At 34.6% G+C, this 15,906-nt stretch overlaps 1 protein-coding gene across 3 annotated transcripts; it reads left to right on the top strand.

Annotated features, from left to right (window-relative positions):
* The first annotated feature begins 2,308 nt into the window (after positions 1 to 2,308).
* On the top strand, positions 2,309 to 14,415 carry LOC134269592 (outer dynein arm-docking complex subunit 4-like). Of its 3 annotated transcripts, none has more exons than XM_062751792.1 (11): positions 2,309 to 3,216; positions 7,486 to 7,617; positions 9,342 to 9,495; positions 10,040 to 10,095; positions 10,222 to 10,486; positions 10,645 to 11,406; positions 11,517 to 11,724; positions 12,009 to 12,095; positions 12,186 to 12,382; positions 12,469 to 12,537; positions 12,750 to 14,415. In XM_062751792.1, exons 1-11 carry the CDS (start codon positions 2,749 to 2,751, stop codon positions 13,211 to 13,213), a joined length of 2,862 nt encoding a protein of 953 aa, XP_062607776.1. In that variant the 5' UTR covers positions 2,309 to 2,748; the 3' UTR covers positions 13,214 to 14,415. The 3 variants fall into 3 exon arrangements, with proteins under 3 accessions (XP_062607776.1, XP_062607778.1, XP_062607777.1); XM_062751794.1 differs by lacking the exon at positions 2,309 to 3,216 and adding an exon at positions 4,532 to 4,580; XM_062751793.1 differs by lacking the exon at positions 2,309 to 3,216 and adding an exon at positions 5,991 to 6,132.
* Positions 14,416 to 15,906: the final 1,491 nt, after the last annotated feature.

Genomic DNA, 15,906 nt, shown 5'->3' with positions numbered 1-15,906 from the left:
AATTTGCAAAATTCATCATATTTTTTTTGTTTTGGAGCTACATATAAACATGTATACAGGTCTATACTAATGATTCGTTGGAGATATTCTAAATATTTTCCATGGGTGCAGATCTTGGATTTTATCCAGACAGTGTTCCCATGTACATTTTGCGGTCGGTGTATTTTTTTTAGATTTCATTTTCCAAACTCTCTCATGAGGAAAACCTCACAGAAAACTTATTCCAATAACAGTTCCTAAGGCTGTACAATTGGTGAGAGGGTTGTCCGAAAATATATGTCGTGTTATCATATTGTCAGTATTTGTTATGTTAAGGTAGCGTAGCTAAAGAGGATATTATTGGTAATCGATAAACCAGCCCAAATCCAAAAGGTTTGATTACTTTGTGAACTGGATAAATTATATACAAGGGTCAAGTTTATACGAGGGGCATTTCAAAAGTTCTGAGAACTGGCATATAAAATTTTAACTACGTTACGGATTAAAATGACTCTTATACCACTGTAAAGCCTAGGCCAATATGCATAAGTAGTGACGTCATTTAACATTCAAAATGACGTATAGATCAAAATGACGTCATAATCAGGAATACTCTGTATACTGGGCGTAAAAATGACTGATAAGGAGAACAAATTTTTCGATGAGCAAAGAGCGTATTGCAAAATTCGCTCATTGCTCGGCTTTACGGCAACGGAAATAAAAGCCGATTTAGATATAGTATATAAAGAGCATGCTCTTTCATATCCAGCAATAGCAAGATGGGTAGCTCGTTTTAAAGAGGGTAGAAAATCAATTGAAGATGACCCCCGTTCGGGGCGTCCACTGTGTGCATATGGTGAAAAAGAAATCGTCGCTGTTAAAAATACAATAGCCGATGATGCTAGATATACAGTTGAGGAAATAGCAGACTTAACTAACATTAATTCGTCAGCAGTTTTTCGTATTTTAAAGGAAAACTTAAAGCTTAGGAAAGTCTGCACTAGATGGGTGCCGCATCTTCTCTCGGAAGAGCAAAAGCGCATCCGGGTAGAAATGGCTTCACAGTTACTAACAATTTATGAAGATTGTGACCAAAGGCGAATAAATGAGATTGTTACTGGTGATGAAACATGGATATATTTTTTTGAACCGGAAACCAAGCTCAATAATAAAGTTTGGATCGGTGAAAATGACACAAGGCCTCAAATTGCACGCAGAAACCGGTCTGTCCGGAGAGTAATGTACGCCTTATTTTTTGATTCTAGAGGCCCTGTTACTCAAGTTCCGGTTCCAGAACACAGCAGTGTTACTGGTCAATTTTATGCAGAAAATGTCTTGTCTCAGGTTGTAGAACACTATAAAACGGCCCGACCAGCAACCGGTACTAGAGGAATAAAGCTCCTCCATGACAACGCACCTGCCCATAGATCAGAGGTAGTAACAAAATATTTAAAGGAAAATGGTATTGCCGTTTTGCCACATCCACCCTATAGTCCTGACCTAGCTCCATGCGATTTTTGGTTGAATGCCGTTATTAAAGAAGCCCTCCGAGGACGCCGATTTGAAAGTTGTCATGCAGTCGGAAGTGCCGTATTCCAGTGTATGAAACGTATACCGAAAGAGGACTATAAGGCGGCATTTTCCACGTGGATTTCAAGACTGAAAAAGTGTGTCCAGGTCAACGGAGACTATTTTGAGGGATTGATATAATTTAATTCATGATAATGACGTTCATTTATTTACCGCACACCAGTTCTCAGAACTTTTGAAATACCCCTCGATATATTGAAAATGAATGACGCAAAGAAGCCTTGCTATTTCTCCTTCACTTCAGATTTTCTACATTTCAGCTTTTCATCTTTTGTATGCACAGAAAGTCTATTTCTTGAAATCCAACTGAGTTAAATAAACGTACCATATAAACTTCTTTTATTATTAAAGTATGGGGATCGACCTCCGTTCAAAGTGTCCAGATGAATAAAAGCCTGGATAGAATAATCGAAGGATGAGGCGACATGTGAGTTTTCTATAGAGTGTGTAGATAAGATAGTGGCTCAATTTAAATGAACTTGTGGATCATACAAAGTTGTTACACGGTACTTTAAATTGATTGTCATTTTTTAATTTTCACCCCGACTTTGATCTGATTATTCAGCACCGATGTGTAGGTATTTAATAAAACATTTATTGCTTGTCTCAATATCCACGATGTCATTAAATTGGAGGTAAGACAAACAATAGCTTAATGGACTTTGTCTTTTTAATCTTAATATAACAGGTTAGTAATTAATCTTTAAAATGCACCCATTTTGAACAACAAAGACAGTAATAAGATTTAGTTCCGCTGGTTACGACACGGTACCCTTCTCTCTAAGTCGATACATTTTAGTTTTGGAATATGAGTCGGCGTGTGTACACAGCGCTCTCTCTTTGTTTACCCTTTTAGTCTCAGCGATGGGTGTCCACGCGCAAGGACGAGGCCACCCAACTCCTTCTGCAGATAACGTAGAAATTCGAGAAGAAGGTTGAACAATTGGTGCTTAGAGACTAAAGAAAATATTAAAAGAAAATTCTAGCCCTCGGAGGTGATCAAACGTTTTTGTTTTAAGTGATATTGTATGAAGAAGGAAATTGTTGACTTTCTTTTCGAAAATATTCATTTAGAGTGATTGCGGACTAAAATGAAAAACGGAACAGTTTCAATAATTTTTCAAAGGATTTTTTTGAACAAGTGATTTCGTATTTTTTGTTACGTTAGTATTTGATTAAATGATGACAGCGTCTTTCGTTGGACCCCGTTCTTCAACTCCAAAACTCGAGAACAGACAGCAAAACCACAATCGTACTCTCCCAAAGGTTCCAAAGGGCCAGCCTGCTGAAACTAAGAAATCCAAGCATCATGGCCGAATTCTCCCTTTGGTTCCTATCCTACCTTCCCACGAGGGTCCAAAACCGTCCAGATCACTTCCGAGGGTACCAGGCCCAATCATGGTTGTCAAGAGTCCCCCTGGAACCTCAGGGTCTGGGTCCTCCAGCAAGAGTAACAATTCGAACCCGGCGATCCCCACCATTCCGAAAACCACTAGACAGCTGCCGAAGATACCGAAAGCAAACACGGTACAAAGCAAAAAACAAGAACAAGATAGGAAAAGGTATATGCACTCGATTTACAAAACAGAAGGAGATGACCATTTAAGAAAGGGAGAGCTCGAAAAAGCGCTGGAATCTTATCATGGCGTGAGTACAATTAAAGTTACATACAGTAAATCATATATTAGGCATATTTTAGTACTGCAGTCCAGAGAAATGGGTTATTTATTAACTATAATAATTATAAATTTAATATATTTTCAAATATTCCATAGAGGTAAAATCGTTTTATTAGCTTAGAAAATATTTTGAATATCAATAGTTACTTGTATACATGCAGTTCCGTTGCCAAGTTAATGAAGCTTGTGATGTAATTTATTGGTATATCTTATAGTAATCTTTGAATGTAAAGTTAATATTTTTCTTCGGTATATACATACAAATTTATTAGAATTACATATCCTTTGTTATGTTACGAAAGTCTTTAAATAAAAGAGGGGAAATTGTAACGGAGAATAGGCTAAACAAACATGTGGAACGTGTTCAACCGTTAGAGAAATTTACACACGGAATAAGAAAATCAAAGGCAACAAATAAAAATATTGACACTTTTGGGTATTTGTTGTATTTGCAAACATGTACTTATGAATGTATCCTTCCCAGGTGCTAAGCTTTTACATAGTTAAAGGTTAGGTGATTATTCGTGAAACGACCGAAATTCAGTAAAAAAAACAAGTATCAAAATCTTAGAGCTTTGGTAGAAATTCGTATTTCATGCAAAACTGTTGAGAACCTTATGACCTTCTTTGAATTTGATAGAGTAAGATCTTTATTGATAATCAGAATATTTGAGTCGTCTCACCACACTATTGTGCTCTCTGCTATGCGATAAATCCCTGCGTAAAGCTGCAAATAGAATTGGTCTGAAAAACTTTGTTAACCTTTCAAGTTTCAAAATTAGGTAGAAAAACGGACGTTTTATGACCTGGAAACATTGATAAATTCTAATATCAATATAATTTTAATTTTATTTTTACATATCCTTTTTGAGGTAGTTATAGACTTCTCTCTCACCTTTCGTCCCGTGCACGTGATTATAATTATCAAAGAAAGGGATATTAACTTGGTTTTTGTTTTTAATTTATATTCCCAGAGTGGAAATTCCATGAAGATTTTCTGCGCAATTCAAAGACTTAATCTTGGCAATGTATATTATAAAAATCAAAATTTTTAATCCCATAGTTAAAATTTTGATATGGTGACACATTCACCGGTATTCTATTAAAACACATTAGTGCAAACTTTTTGGCAGCAACTGAAAAACAAACAGTTTAATCCGCTAAGCTGCACAGCAACAGCTATTATTAATTGTTGTGAATTTGTAATTAAGTTGCAATACTTTAAATTAAAGATCAGCTGATATGGATTGTGTAAATATTTATATTGAACAATCGGAGGTTCTTCCGGAGTAGATCAAAATGGTGAATTTTCATATGCGGAGATCTGTTGAGGTTTGTTTCATAATGAATAATATTAATTTCAAATTAACTACAAGTATAACAAATAAATAAGGTTCATTCAGCTTTTTATTCCAATTAAATATTTAAAAAAAAAACACTAAAAAATAAAAACAAAAGATTACATTGATTCAAATTCTAAATAAATTCATTTGTTTAGAATTTACTGTTTTATTCATATCTGCAGGAGACACTGGTGATGCTTAGTCAATGACTATATGTATCATGTTTTGCATGTTCCTATGTTTTGAGTAAATTATAGTTGAGTGGTCTCCCTTAGCTTAGACCGTAATGGAGAGCACAGCATTTTTGATATGATTTGGCAATGCATACGGTTTTACAATCATAAATCTCATTGTGCTAATTAATTTTTTTTTCTTAAAGATTAAGTTAAATAACACACATAGTAAAAAGTGTGAAGATGACATGCAGTGATCCATCTCAAAAACTCTTTAAACAATAAAAATAAAGAGGACATAAGTACGGACCCTGGAAATTCCAGATGTGTGATCAGGTACCTAGGAAGAGTAAGCATCCCGTGTCCACAGGGCACACCCGCCATAAATAGAAAGTAAATGCTGAATGTTCAAGAATAAAAATTGGGTATACAACTTTTCAATGTTTTAGTAAAATGCAAATAAATACATGTATACACTTAGTTATAACGTTTTATACTTTGTAAAATGCATATTCATATAAGGAATTTTAAATTTATATAGTTTAACTTCGGTGATTTTGCTTTGTACTAAACGAGTTTTGCTGTAGGATTTGGGCCACTGGGGCCACTTTGTTTGCTTGTTTAACAGTGGTATACTAACTGGCTCTATTTAATAGCATCTGAAAAAAAAAAAACCATTTATATTGCTGATAAAGTGAGACGTGCATCATATAAGCACACTTCGTTTTTGAAAAAGTTCAAAACTTTTTTGAAGAAAATTATACATGTATGTGCGTTCTCGGCAGAATTTTCAGAAAGATAAACATATGAAACTAATCCCTTGCAATTTAAATCGTCCGTGAGTTTTGAGATAATGAATAGGCTTAATACATATGTAATAGAAAAAGAAGGATAATGATTATAAAACCAAAACATACATTTACAGTCTTGTAAACATCGGTGAATTTGATCATAATATCCAAGTTGGAGGCAATTTCTTTTAGTTTGAAAAGCCTTTGTGCCACAAATCTTTCGTTTATGCTGGAAGCGGTAGAAAAAAACAGTTGACCTTTTAACAAAGACGAAAATTGAAGAGACTGGCCGGGGGTTTTCTATTTTGAAAAATACATTAATAAATTTAAAAGACGTTTATTAAAGATGATATTAGAAAAGAATTAAGGCCCAATAAAATACGGTGAAGTATGAAGTGTAATTAAAATGAATTTTAAAAGGACGAATGGAAAACACGGTTATGCAGAATAGAGATTGAAACTGGTAGACGTTATCTTGTTAAAAGAAGTTTGATGAAATTTCTTGCGTCGATGAATAATTATGTATCGGTTTGATATATTCTTAGGTAATGGTTACAGGGATATTAGAGTCCTCAATGTAAGTTGTATAATCTTAATTCACTAGTTAAAAGTACAGTTACATTGTACGACTCGGCAAAATTTATTAAATTTAACTTGGATTCATATTTTTACCAAGAAAAGGACAAAGAAGTCCCCATCGAAATATATTTCATTAAGAATGTTTCAATACAATATACATGCATCTTATCATGAGAAAATTATGTGATTAATAGCTTTAAATGAATGAATTCTTTAACTAAATTATTTTTATTCAACTGTTCAATCAGTTACGGACTTATTCAACGATTGTTACAGCCAAAGCAAATTGAAATTCTTTAATAGTCTCGTTCATGTCTGTTGATGTTTTTATACATCCAGAAAGTAATATCATTTGTTTAAACCGTTTACTGGGTTAAGATAAGTTTTTTAGATGTTTAAAAAAAATTAAAAAGACCAAAAGTTTAAATACTTAAAAGCTAAGGTTAAATTACTATATGCACAAACAGAAATGCAAATAAGTTTTAGTGTATGTATAATGTTTTCAACTGAAATGAAATAAATTGCAAAATTCATAGAAGAAAGAAATAAACTCAAAATAATATTTTTGAAAAAATGACAAAATCTGCCGTAAAATTTAGATATATAAAATCAAGATACAATACTTTAAATTAATTAATTTTTTTAAAATTAATTTTATCCTACTTTCTATATGGGAGAAAGCCAACAGTTTTGTGACGTTAAATTTCATTTAAGTGTCTAAATCACTGTATTTGCCAAAATAATGTGTGAACAATACATTCACTCAAGAGACCATTTCCATATTCTTGCGAGTGCATTGCGTGTTCGTGTCAATAAATTTTAAGCTGTCTAAACAATTATTAGAATAAAATTAAAAGGATTGTCAATGTTTACTTGTAAAATAGAAATGAAATTGAAAAATAAAATTTTTGGCGCGAGCTCAAGTTAATTTGCGATTGATAGCGCTTTCATTTGTGCTTCATCGAACGTTTTGTTTAAAAAATCAGGTCGGCGATTTCTGCCAAGTCGTATAAATTTAAGAATTTAACTTTCTTCGTGACAACCATATATTACAACAGATCAGGTATATAAATGATAAAATAAACGAGTTATGCAAATTTCTATAAAAATTTTTTACAAAAAAGAATTGAAATTAATATATAAAGCTTCATTCACTGTAGTACATGTATACAAAGATACGAACTAAATATAGTTCCACATGTATTATCTTCACAACAAAAATGAATATTGAACTGAAGTCCAAAGAACTTTTTAAATATTTTTTTATATACTTTATGATTATGAAGTCTTAATCATTATTTTTTTGTTTTGCTAATTATTTATTTTTTTTCTTCTCTTTTTCATTTTTCAGGCCCTAAAGTTGATCCCTGACGATAAGTCCACTTTGGTCGCAAGGTCACGATGTCATCAGCTGTTAGGACGTCACCGGAAGGCCATGCAGGATGTCGAATCGGCCCTAAATCTAGATCCTTTATTTTACGAGGTACTAATTTATATCTTTTACATGTATAGCAGACAAATCTCCTATGACGTATCAAAATGATATTTCAGACTCAAAATTGACTGTGTTATTTATTAATTTTTAATTTTTTTTTTTTTTACAAATTAAAAAAAAAGGTTTAAGTCGGGGTCTAAGTTTCAATCAGCAAAAAATGGCATTGCAACAAAAATCAAGGCCTTGAAAATTGTCAAAATTAATGCGAAAAACGGATTTCATTGAATTTAATTTGTGATCGATATTTTCGTGATCAGATATTTATGGAACAAAAACCGTTACATCTGGATCTCGGGTATTTTAGTCTTGATCAAACAATCATGTTTAATGTCACGCATCAAAGCAATAAAAGCTCTTATCGAAGTGTCATCGAAAGATCCCAAGAGATTATCATAGTACGTTATCGACTGTTTAAAAGATGGCAAACATTGCACATTATAGCGGGAGCTTATCAATTCATGTCCACCGAATTAAACAGTATGGGATATTAAATAACACGTTTTTATGAGATAGCCCTTATTCTCAGGATCGTGGGTGGGGAGTTAAGACTTGTCATTTGGTCGACCAAAGGTCTTTGTCCACAGCAGCCCATGCTGAGTTGACAATGACTGAACAGTTTTTTACATCCCATAATATAAATTGCTAAGGTCTACATTATGGTTAAATCATCGTTAAATTCTTTGTTTAAATTTCGAAACTTATGGTTACAGTAACAAAGATGTATTTTGAGCATGCTCATAAAATGAAATCACATGCTGCATAAAATTTTTAGTTGTTTTATATGATTTTTGTTCGAAATGAAATAGCATAATATATTTTTGAGCTGATTTTTATATCTTTCAATGGCCTTCAAAATGTCCAAATGACTTTCCATTGAGATCAAAACATACTGAAGATAAGAGGCAATAATGATCTCTACTTTAAAAAATACAGAGCGGATTTAACAGTTTCTATCAGTGACCTCGAACTTGCCCAAATGACCTTATATGATGCTCATGTCATAAATAACACGGTAAACGTGTACCTTAACACTCTTGTTTAATACATGAGCATCCAATAAAGTAACTGGCCCGAGACAAACGGTCACCCTGTACAGTTTGTCCAAATGTTATCGAATCAAGGTCTCAGCGTACTTTCGATGACAGATGATTTTTTTTGGTTCTGCGACCTGCCAATAGTGAGGACAGAAAATATTTACATAAATGACCTTGACATTGTACAAATGACAGGGTCAAGATCATGAAATAACTTAGTTCATACTGTAGGAAGTATAAAAAGTTTTCTACTAAAATAAATTACTGACCGAACACGAATTAGTATGTAACCAGAAATGCCTTGGTCATCATTGCATGAACAGACAAAAGGGCAGACAAGCATGTGACAAAGTTATAATCCTGTAATCCTGTGTAACAATACCCTGCTCCTCCTTCCCAAACTTCGTTCGCTGAAGGAAGGGTCCGGTATAATAATCACAGCCAAGATGAATTTTTATTCTGTTTAAATTCAAATAATGTATACATTTCCTTAAAAACCTGTAAAAGTGTATAATAAAATCAATATTTTCAATTTTAAGATAAAAGTTAGACGGAAAAGATGATACAAGGAATTTTTAAATTATCACAATTTTATCGGTTTTGTTTTGACACTAAAATTTCATATTGCATTAAAACATTATATTAAAATGCAATCTTCTGCAATGCTTTATTTCACAGGCTCTCTACCAGAAGGCTGAGCTGCACTTCCAGCAAAGAGAGTACGAGATGGCACTAGTATTCTACAGCAAGGGGTCAAAGCAACGACCTGACATGAAGGCTTTTCAAGAGGGCCTGGAGAAAACTCAAGACGCCATAAATAGATCAGATTCCGGTAAGCAGTTTTGTATGTTTTAGTGGATGACGGCTATAAATATTAAAGTTTTAATTCCTTCTAAGCACAGTGTCCATTATGCATTGCTCCATTTTTTAATCGCAAAGACGATTAAACATCATCAGACAAATGAATATCTGTATGACCACATTTACCAAACAGGCAACTATCTAGAGAAATTCTCATCATATCTTGTACACTGGATCATGTTTTTTTTTTTTTGCATTTTCCGTCGAAAAGGGATTTTCTAAATCCACAGTTCTAATATTAGGGCAATTGCCCTGTTTAAATCGGTTATGTCCGTGCTTTAACCTTTGGCTGGATTAATTCATGAATAATAAGAGGAACACTTAAATGACTTATGTATAATACATCTTGTTTAATTACTGCCTCTAATAATAGTTCAAACTATTTACAAACTGGAGCGTATCTAGATAGAAGTTTTGTTTTTGTGACCTTGTGGGTTTTGCAATCTCTCTGCACACTAAAACAGTGATAAACGGTAACGAATATATGTATCTGATGTCTTTTATCACTGTTTCAGCTCGAACAAGAAGACTAGCAAAGGCAGGGGAAATGTCTTTCTTCCTTCCAAAAAAGGTAGGTTGAAGCAAAAACTTTTGCTGCACTTGTTTGTTCATAATGTATTATTTGCTAATTGTCCTATATACAGAAAACATCTTCAATTTTTTTTTACATTTATTTTATTTCTTTGTCTTCTTTCAGAAGAAAGAGGCAAAAAGAAGGGCTAATTTAATTCCGGAACCGCCAGAAAAGAATGTTCGAGAGGCTGTAACTCCCGGTTTCCGCCTGCGTCAGCACAATCCATTGGTTAAAATCGAAAGAGGATCTCGTGAGTCCTTGGTAACAGATGGTGTTTCTGACGAAGTGATGACGACCGACAATGACGTAACAGAGAAGAGAATGAAACAGATTCTGGGGAGAATGTACAATGACAAGAAATACCTTGAACAGCTCGTGGAACAAGCAGGTATGCAAATTCATTGTTAGTAAAAGACTGCTCAAACAAAAAACCGTACGTTTACATATGTAATAAATTATATAAAGAAATGGGAGGTGGCTTGGGAATTTGAGAAGATAAATCTTGAGTCCCTGTTCTGTCATATTTGTAATAATTTTATTTTATAGGAGGACTGTCAGTTGGTTCTGTTGACCTTCACTCAATGGCAGAAAATGGACTGGACTTCTTATATGACCGTGTGTTATACTGGGTTAGACAAGGCAGAATTATTCCTCCCGAGGCCCCAACCAACCCAGCAGAGAAATCCTCCAGTCACAATCACGACAACCAGAGCATGCTTCCGGTCCTCACATCTCCAAGATCTGATTCTAGCACCAGGACCAACCCCAAACCCAAAATGTCAAGGAAACATATGCTCCTGAATGAAGACAAAACACAACCAAAGTCTTGGTTTCGCTACCTAGAAAGGAAGAAGGCTTCTGAACTGACTGCGAGAAAGAATAACCAAACACGTTTTCTTCATGTGCTGGAGGGTCAAAGGTTACAGCTGAAAGAAAATTTGGAAAGTCGGAAACCTCTTACGCCAATCCGACAGAATAAGCCTCAGATAAAGGAAAAGAAAGTAAAGAAAACTGGAAGAAAATCTAAAGACAGTTACAAAGATCACAATGCATCTGATACAGACTCTGGCCTGAATATCAGTTTCAGTACGTACCGACAGCCTAGTGATCTTCATCAAGATCATTCTTTGGAGGACACCAGTACTTTTTATCCCATCAAGGAGGAATCTCCACTTCCGCTGAAAGTAGTTCCACTGCATAATTCAAGAATGCAGGCCATGCACAAGAAAGATCGGGTATCACAAGAAGCTGCCAAGAGAGAACAAATCCAGATATACATTGCAAAGGAACTGGAGGAAATTGAAATTGGTAAGAACATGATCAAACGTGGCTTCAAATGGAAATAAGATAAAATCAAAACTTATTGATTAACATAAGACTAACATGATTACCTGGCAATGATCAATTTCGATTTTCAGCTTACGTGGATGGTCGATATGCTGACTGCATCACTCAAGCAGAGTCCTGTTTGAACACTTTGAAATCGTTCTCAGAGATTCAGGTGCCAAATATTACGTCTATCGTCGCCAAACTACACAGCTACATTGGCAACGCCGCAATAGAAACAAAGGACTACTTGACTGCATTAGAACATCATGAGAGAGACTTAGTCATTGGAGAAGAGAAGTAAGTTTTGAACCCATGACTGTACAATTGGATAGCACTTTTTTATTTACTAAACTACATTCTTTCACATGCAAGTTCTATTGTTATTTGGCCATTATGAAAATTCATTAGCGAATATAACTATTCAATACGTGATTGAGCAAGTTTATTTTATTCCGTATCTGACGTATTCAAGAAGCATTAATGAGCAATGGCCGACACATAATTGATTGTACTGAATACACTTCATATACATGATTATCATGCAAGTGAGAATTTACTTATATGCCTTTTTATCTTTGCAGTAACGATGATGACGCTGTTTCGAGAGCGCTTGGAAACTTGGGAAGAATATTTGTTTTCCAAAATAAACACCAACAAGCTTTGGAATTGTATGTTAATCATTGTTACATGTACTTCTCAATGTGTGTTCTTTTCATATTGCAATCTATTAATCAAACATTTGTTTTTCAAATGAATAGATTCTCCAGAAAAGTTCCTTTGTGCAAAACAAGATTGGAAACGGCATGGTTATACCATGAGATCGGAAACTGTTTCCTTGTTCTTGGGCAGTATAAATTTGCCATGGAGGCAGCTCATCGTTCATTGAAAGCTGCCGAGGAAGCCGTGGAATGGAGCTATCAACTCCAATCTCTTGTCCTCCTTGGTGTCGCAGAAGGTATAAATAAATGTCGCCAGCATTTCTCCGATTTTTTTTTTCAGTAGAGGCATTTTAGTTCATTTTTTCCCTCTTTTTTTGAAAAGTGAAACTAAAGAGCTATTCCAGCGCAATCAGCACCTTTGAACGAGCCAGAGAACACGCACGGATGCAGGGTATGTAACAAGTTATATACATTGTAGGGATACTTCAATAATAGTTTTTTTTAATAAATCAAGATATTTCAATTGCTTTTTGAAATCTTTATTCAATGCTTAGTAAAGGAAATATTGCAGTTACATGTATGAAAATTTGGTATGCGTGGAGTTGTTTTATTTGTGTTTGTACACCAAGTTTAAAGATGGTTTTATTTTCATGAATTTCGAAGGAGACGTAAAGGCTGAAGAGGCAGTCACGGAGGCCATAAAAGATGTCAACACCAAGATTTTAGAGGAAATGAAAACATCACGTGGTGATCACAGCAGATCAGAGCGAGGTTTCCCAAGGTCACGTGCTGATTTTTCAGACAAAATGTCGTACAATCCAAGATCGCGTGCAGAGTGGTCGGACTATTCAAGCATCTTCATCCCTGATGATGATGGTGACGTGTCACTTACCGAAACCGGATATGACACAGACAATTTACATCTTGATCTCGATCAATTAAGAGGGGATTTCGAAACCTCACTGTTTGGTTCACAAGCGTATCTGCGAACAGAGAGATATTCAACCAAGCTCCTCTCGTCAGATGTTCGACAGTCCATGACAAATCTTCATCTGATGCAGTCTCCAGGGCGAGGACCAAATCCTAGTTCATCCACATACATTCGCAGTAACACTGCTATGGGTTGAAGGAGTGTGATTATCATGATTCATAAGCCACTGTGATATTTCTTTCATTTTCAAGTTCTGTGTAGTTTTAAAACGTGTAAATAACAAAGTATTTAGTCATGAAATCATCAATTTGGATATTCATGCATTACCTCTTCTTGTGTTGACGACAAGCACGTTTTAGTTGCACATTGTCCGAGATTTTGCAATTGTCAGCTTTTGTCAATACCTGTGTAGTTTATTTCAATGCTTCTTCAAGATCAAGCACCATAAGCACTTCTTTTTATCGCACAGCTACGATTCCTTTTGGAACAATTAAGTGTTTCCTGTTATGTTTTGCTCCGTTTTATGCTTTGTGTGGTGCTACAGTTCTCTTTTATGTTGTTTAATTTCATCATGTGTATTTTATTGTTTCATTTTGAATTGGATTTTTGGATTTGAGTTGGTCTCATGTTTCATTTTCGGAGACCACTCTAAACAATCCTAAATTATTCATTTACATGTACTGTTCGCTACATAACATGCGAACGTGGTTTTTCATTTGCTATTTCATTTTTCAAGTCTCTTATACTTACATTCTTTCTGAAGATTTTCCCAAATGTAAAAAGTTTTCCGTTACATATTTTATTTGAAATCAATTTACTATTTAAAAAAAGAATATCATTTGCCTTCTGAAGATTTCTCTATATGAAAACATCATGTCTGGCTCATTCTAACATAAAACGAAAATTTCTCCTAAAACATACACACATAAGCGTTTAAAATGACCATAAAGTGTCCCTTCAATTCATATTGACAGAAATAGCTTCATGATACATTAGCCACACATTTATTTCAGCCATTCTCTTTAAAATGCGGGCTTTTCCTGAGAGATGTTTAATCTTTCTTTTCGTTTCTTGAAAAGCAAGCATACTTTAAATCGTACATGGCAATGTCTTTAAACCATTACACGATTCTGTTCACCTTATTTCTACGCAATATTTCACCATTCATAAGAATATGCATTGCGGGTTTTATATACTCCTTTTCGATATGTTGTTTTTTTCGTAGTAAGATCTATAGTTGCTAAACCATTGCTTTAGCAATTTCTTTTTCGATATTTATAATAGGAGTATAAGTAAACCTCTTACATTGTGTATATATATTTTTTCTAATGGTTTACACTGCACATGCATGTGTACAAATGATATATACTTCCAACCAATAAAGTATTATAAAAGTTATTCTTTCAATGTTATTTCAATATGCGTAACTGTCATTGCGATAAAAAACGATAACCAATGGTTTTATACAGTCTTTAATTGCGAACAAGAGGCCCATGGGCCTAATAGGTCACCTGAGTATTGTGCAACAACTTTCAACCAATTAAGTTTGGTTCGTGTTTTAAACCAGAGGCCATGAATTCACAATTTTGAAACTTAAGACGCACCATTGTTTATCATAATTGTAGACTTAGCATGCTTACTTATTTACTTAATACCCAGAGGTTGATCAGAGTAACAAAGAGAAAATGCACTTCCACTTTATAACCAGTTGTGCACCTCATCCCAAAGGAACCACTGACCCTGGGGCCACATATTTCAAAATTTCGCGAATTTAATCATAAAATGGTTGATTAATACCAAAGAGCAGATTTCGACACATTAATTTATTTTCAGACTATGTACCCCCCCCCCCCCCCCCCCGACGCAGGGAGAGGGGGGGGGGGGGTAAAAAATAACCATTTTGCTAGCTGCACCTTTCTTCATCATAAATATATATACTTGGATCATTGGCATAAAACCCGGGAGCAAAGGAAAGATTTTCAAAGAATTAATGTATTTTCAGTATATAATCAATATAGCCCCGTCCTAACACCAGAAGCCATGACCCTGGGGCCATAAAATTCACAAATTTGGAAGAGGCACTCTTGCTTATCATAACTATGTACTTACTTTATTTGAAACCCAGGTGCAGAGAGGAAGATTTTCAAAGAATTAATGCATTTTCACTATATGATCAACAGAGCCCCGTCCTAACACTAGAACCCATGACCCTGGGTCCATAAAATTCACAAATTTGGAAGAGGCACTCTTGCTCAACATAACTATGTACCTACATAGTTTATTTGATATCCAGAAGCAGAGAAGATTTTCAAAGAATTAATGCATTTTCACTATATGATCAATAGAGCCCCGTCCTAACACTAGAACCCATGACCCTGGGTCCATAAAATTCACAATTTTGGAAGAGGCACTCTTGCTTAACATAATTATGAACTTACATAGTTTAATTAATACACAGGTGCAGAGAAGATTTTTAAAGAAACTAGGGCTAATTGTAAAGGGGACCGTTACAGATGTTCCCCAAACGCTCCCCATGTCCCTTCTCGTGCCATAGCTTTTCCTGTTACACCTTTTATAAATATACTAAGTATTTAAGGATTTCATTTAAAGATATAAAAGTTACAATGATATCAACTATATATCGTTTAACGTTTTGCATTGGCGCACACGTACATGTACATGCATATGCAAGATGATCATGGCATGTTGGTTAAGCGATTAACACATCCTTCTATCCCGCGAATAATAGAAAAAATACAGATATAAAGTTACCACATTTCAAGTATATATCATTTTTTGAAATACCTATTCACATTTAAATTCTCTACTGATTTTAACCTCGGGCACAAAGATGGTTTTATTCCTACGACAAGGCAGTGTTGAAGTCGA

Source organism: Saccostrea cucullata, unplaced genomic scaffold (genome assembly GCF_032062105.1).
Source record: "Saccostrea cucullata isolate Sc308-1 unplaced genomic scaffold, CSIRO_AGI_Scuc_v1 ctg968, whole genome shotgun sequence".
Taxonomy (NCBI): Eukaryota; Metazoa; Mollusca; class Bivalvia; order Ostreida; family Ostreidae; genus Saccostrea; species Saccostrea cuccullata.
Note: the sequence above shows the minus strand (reverse complement) of the source record. Positions and strands in the feature narration are given on the sequence as shown.

What these genes read in the sequence shown, in the direction of transcription:
- LOC134269592 (XM_062751792.1), top strand. Translation starts at nt 2,749, where the DNA reads ATGATGACAGCGTCTTTCGTTGGACCCCGTTCTTCAACTCCAAAACTC. An exon ending in TTAGTCATTGGAGAAGAGAA is followed by an intron (nt 11,725 to 12,008) that starts GTAAGTTTTGAA and finishes TTATCTTTGCAG; the next exon opens with TAACGATGATGACGCTGTTT. An exon ending in CACCAACAAGCTTTGGAATT is followed by an intron (nt 12,096 to 12,185) that starts GTATGTTAATCA and finishes TCAAATGAATAG; the next exon opens with ATTCTCCAGAAAAGTTCCTT.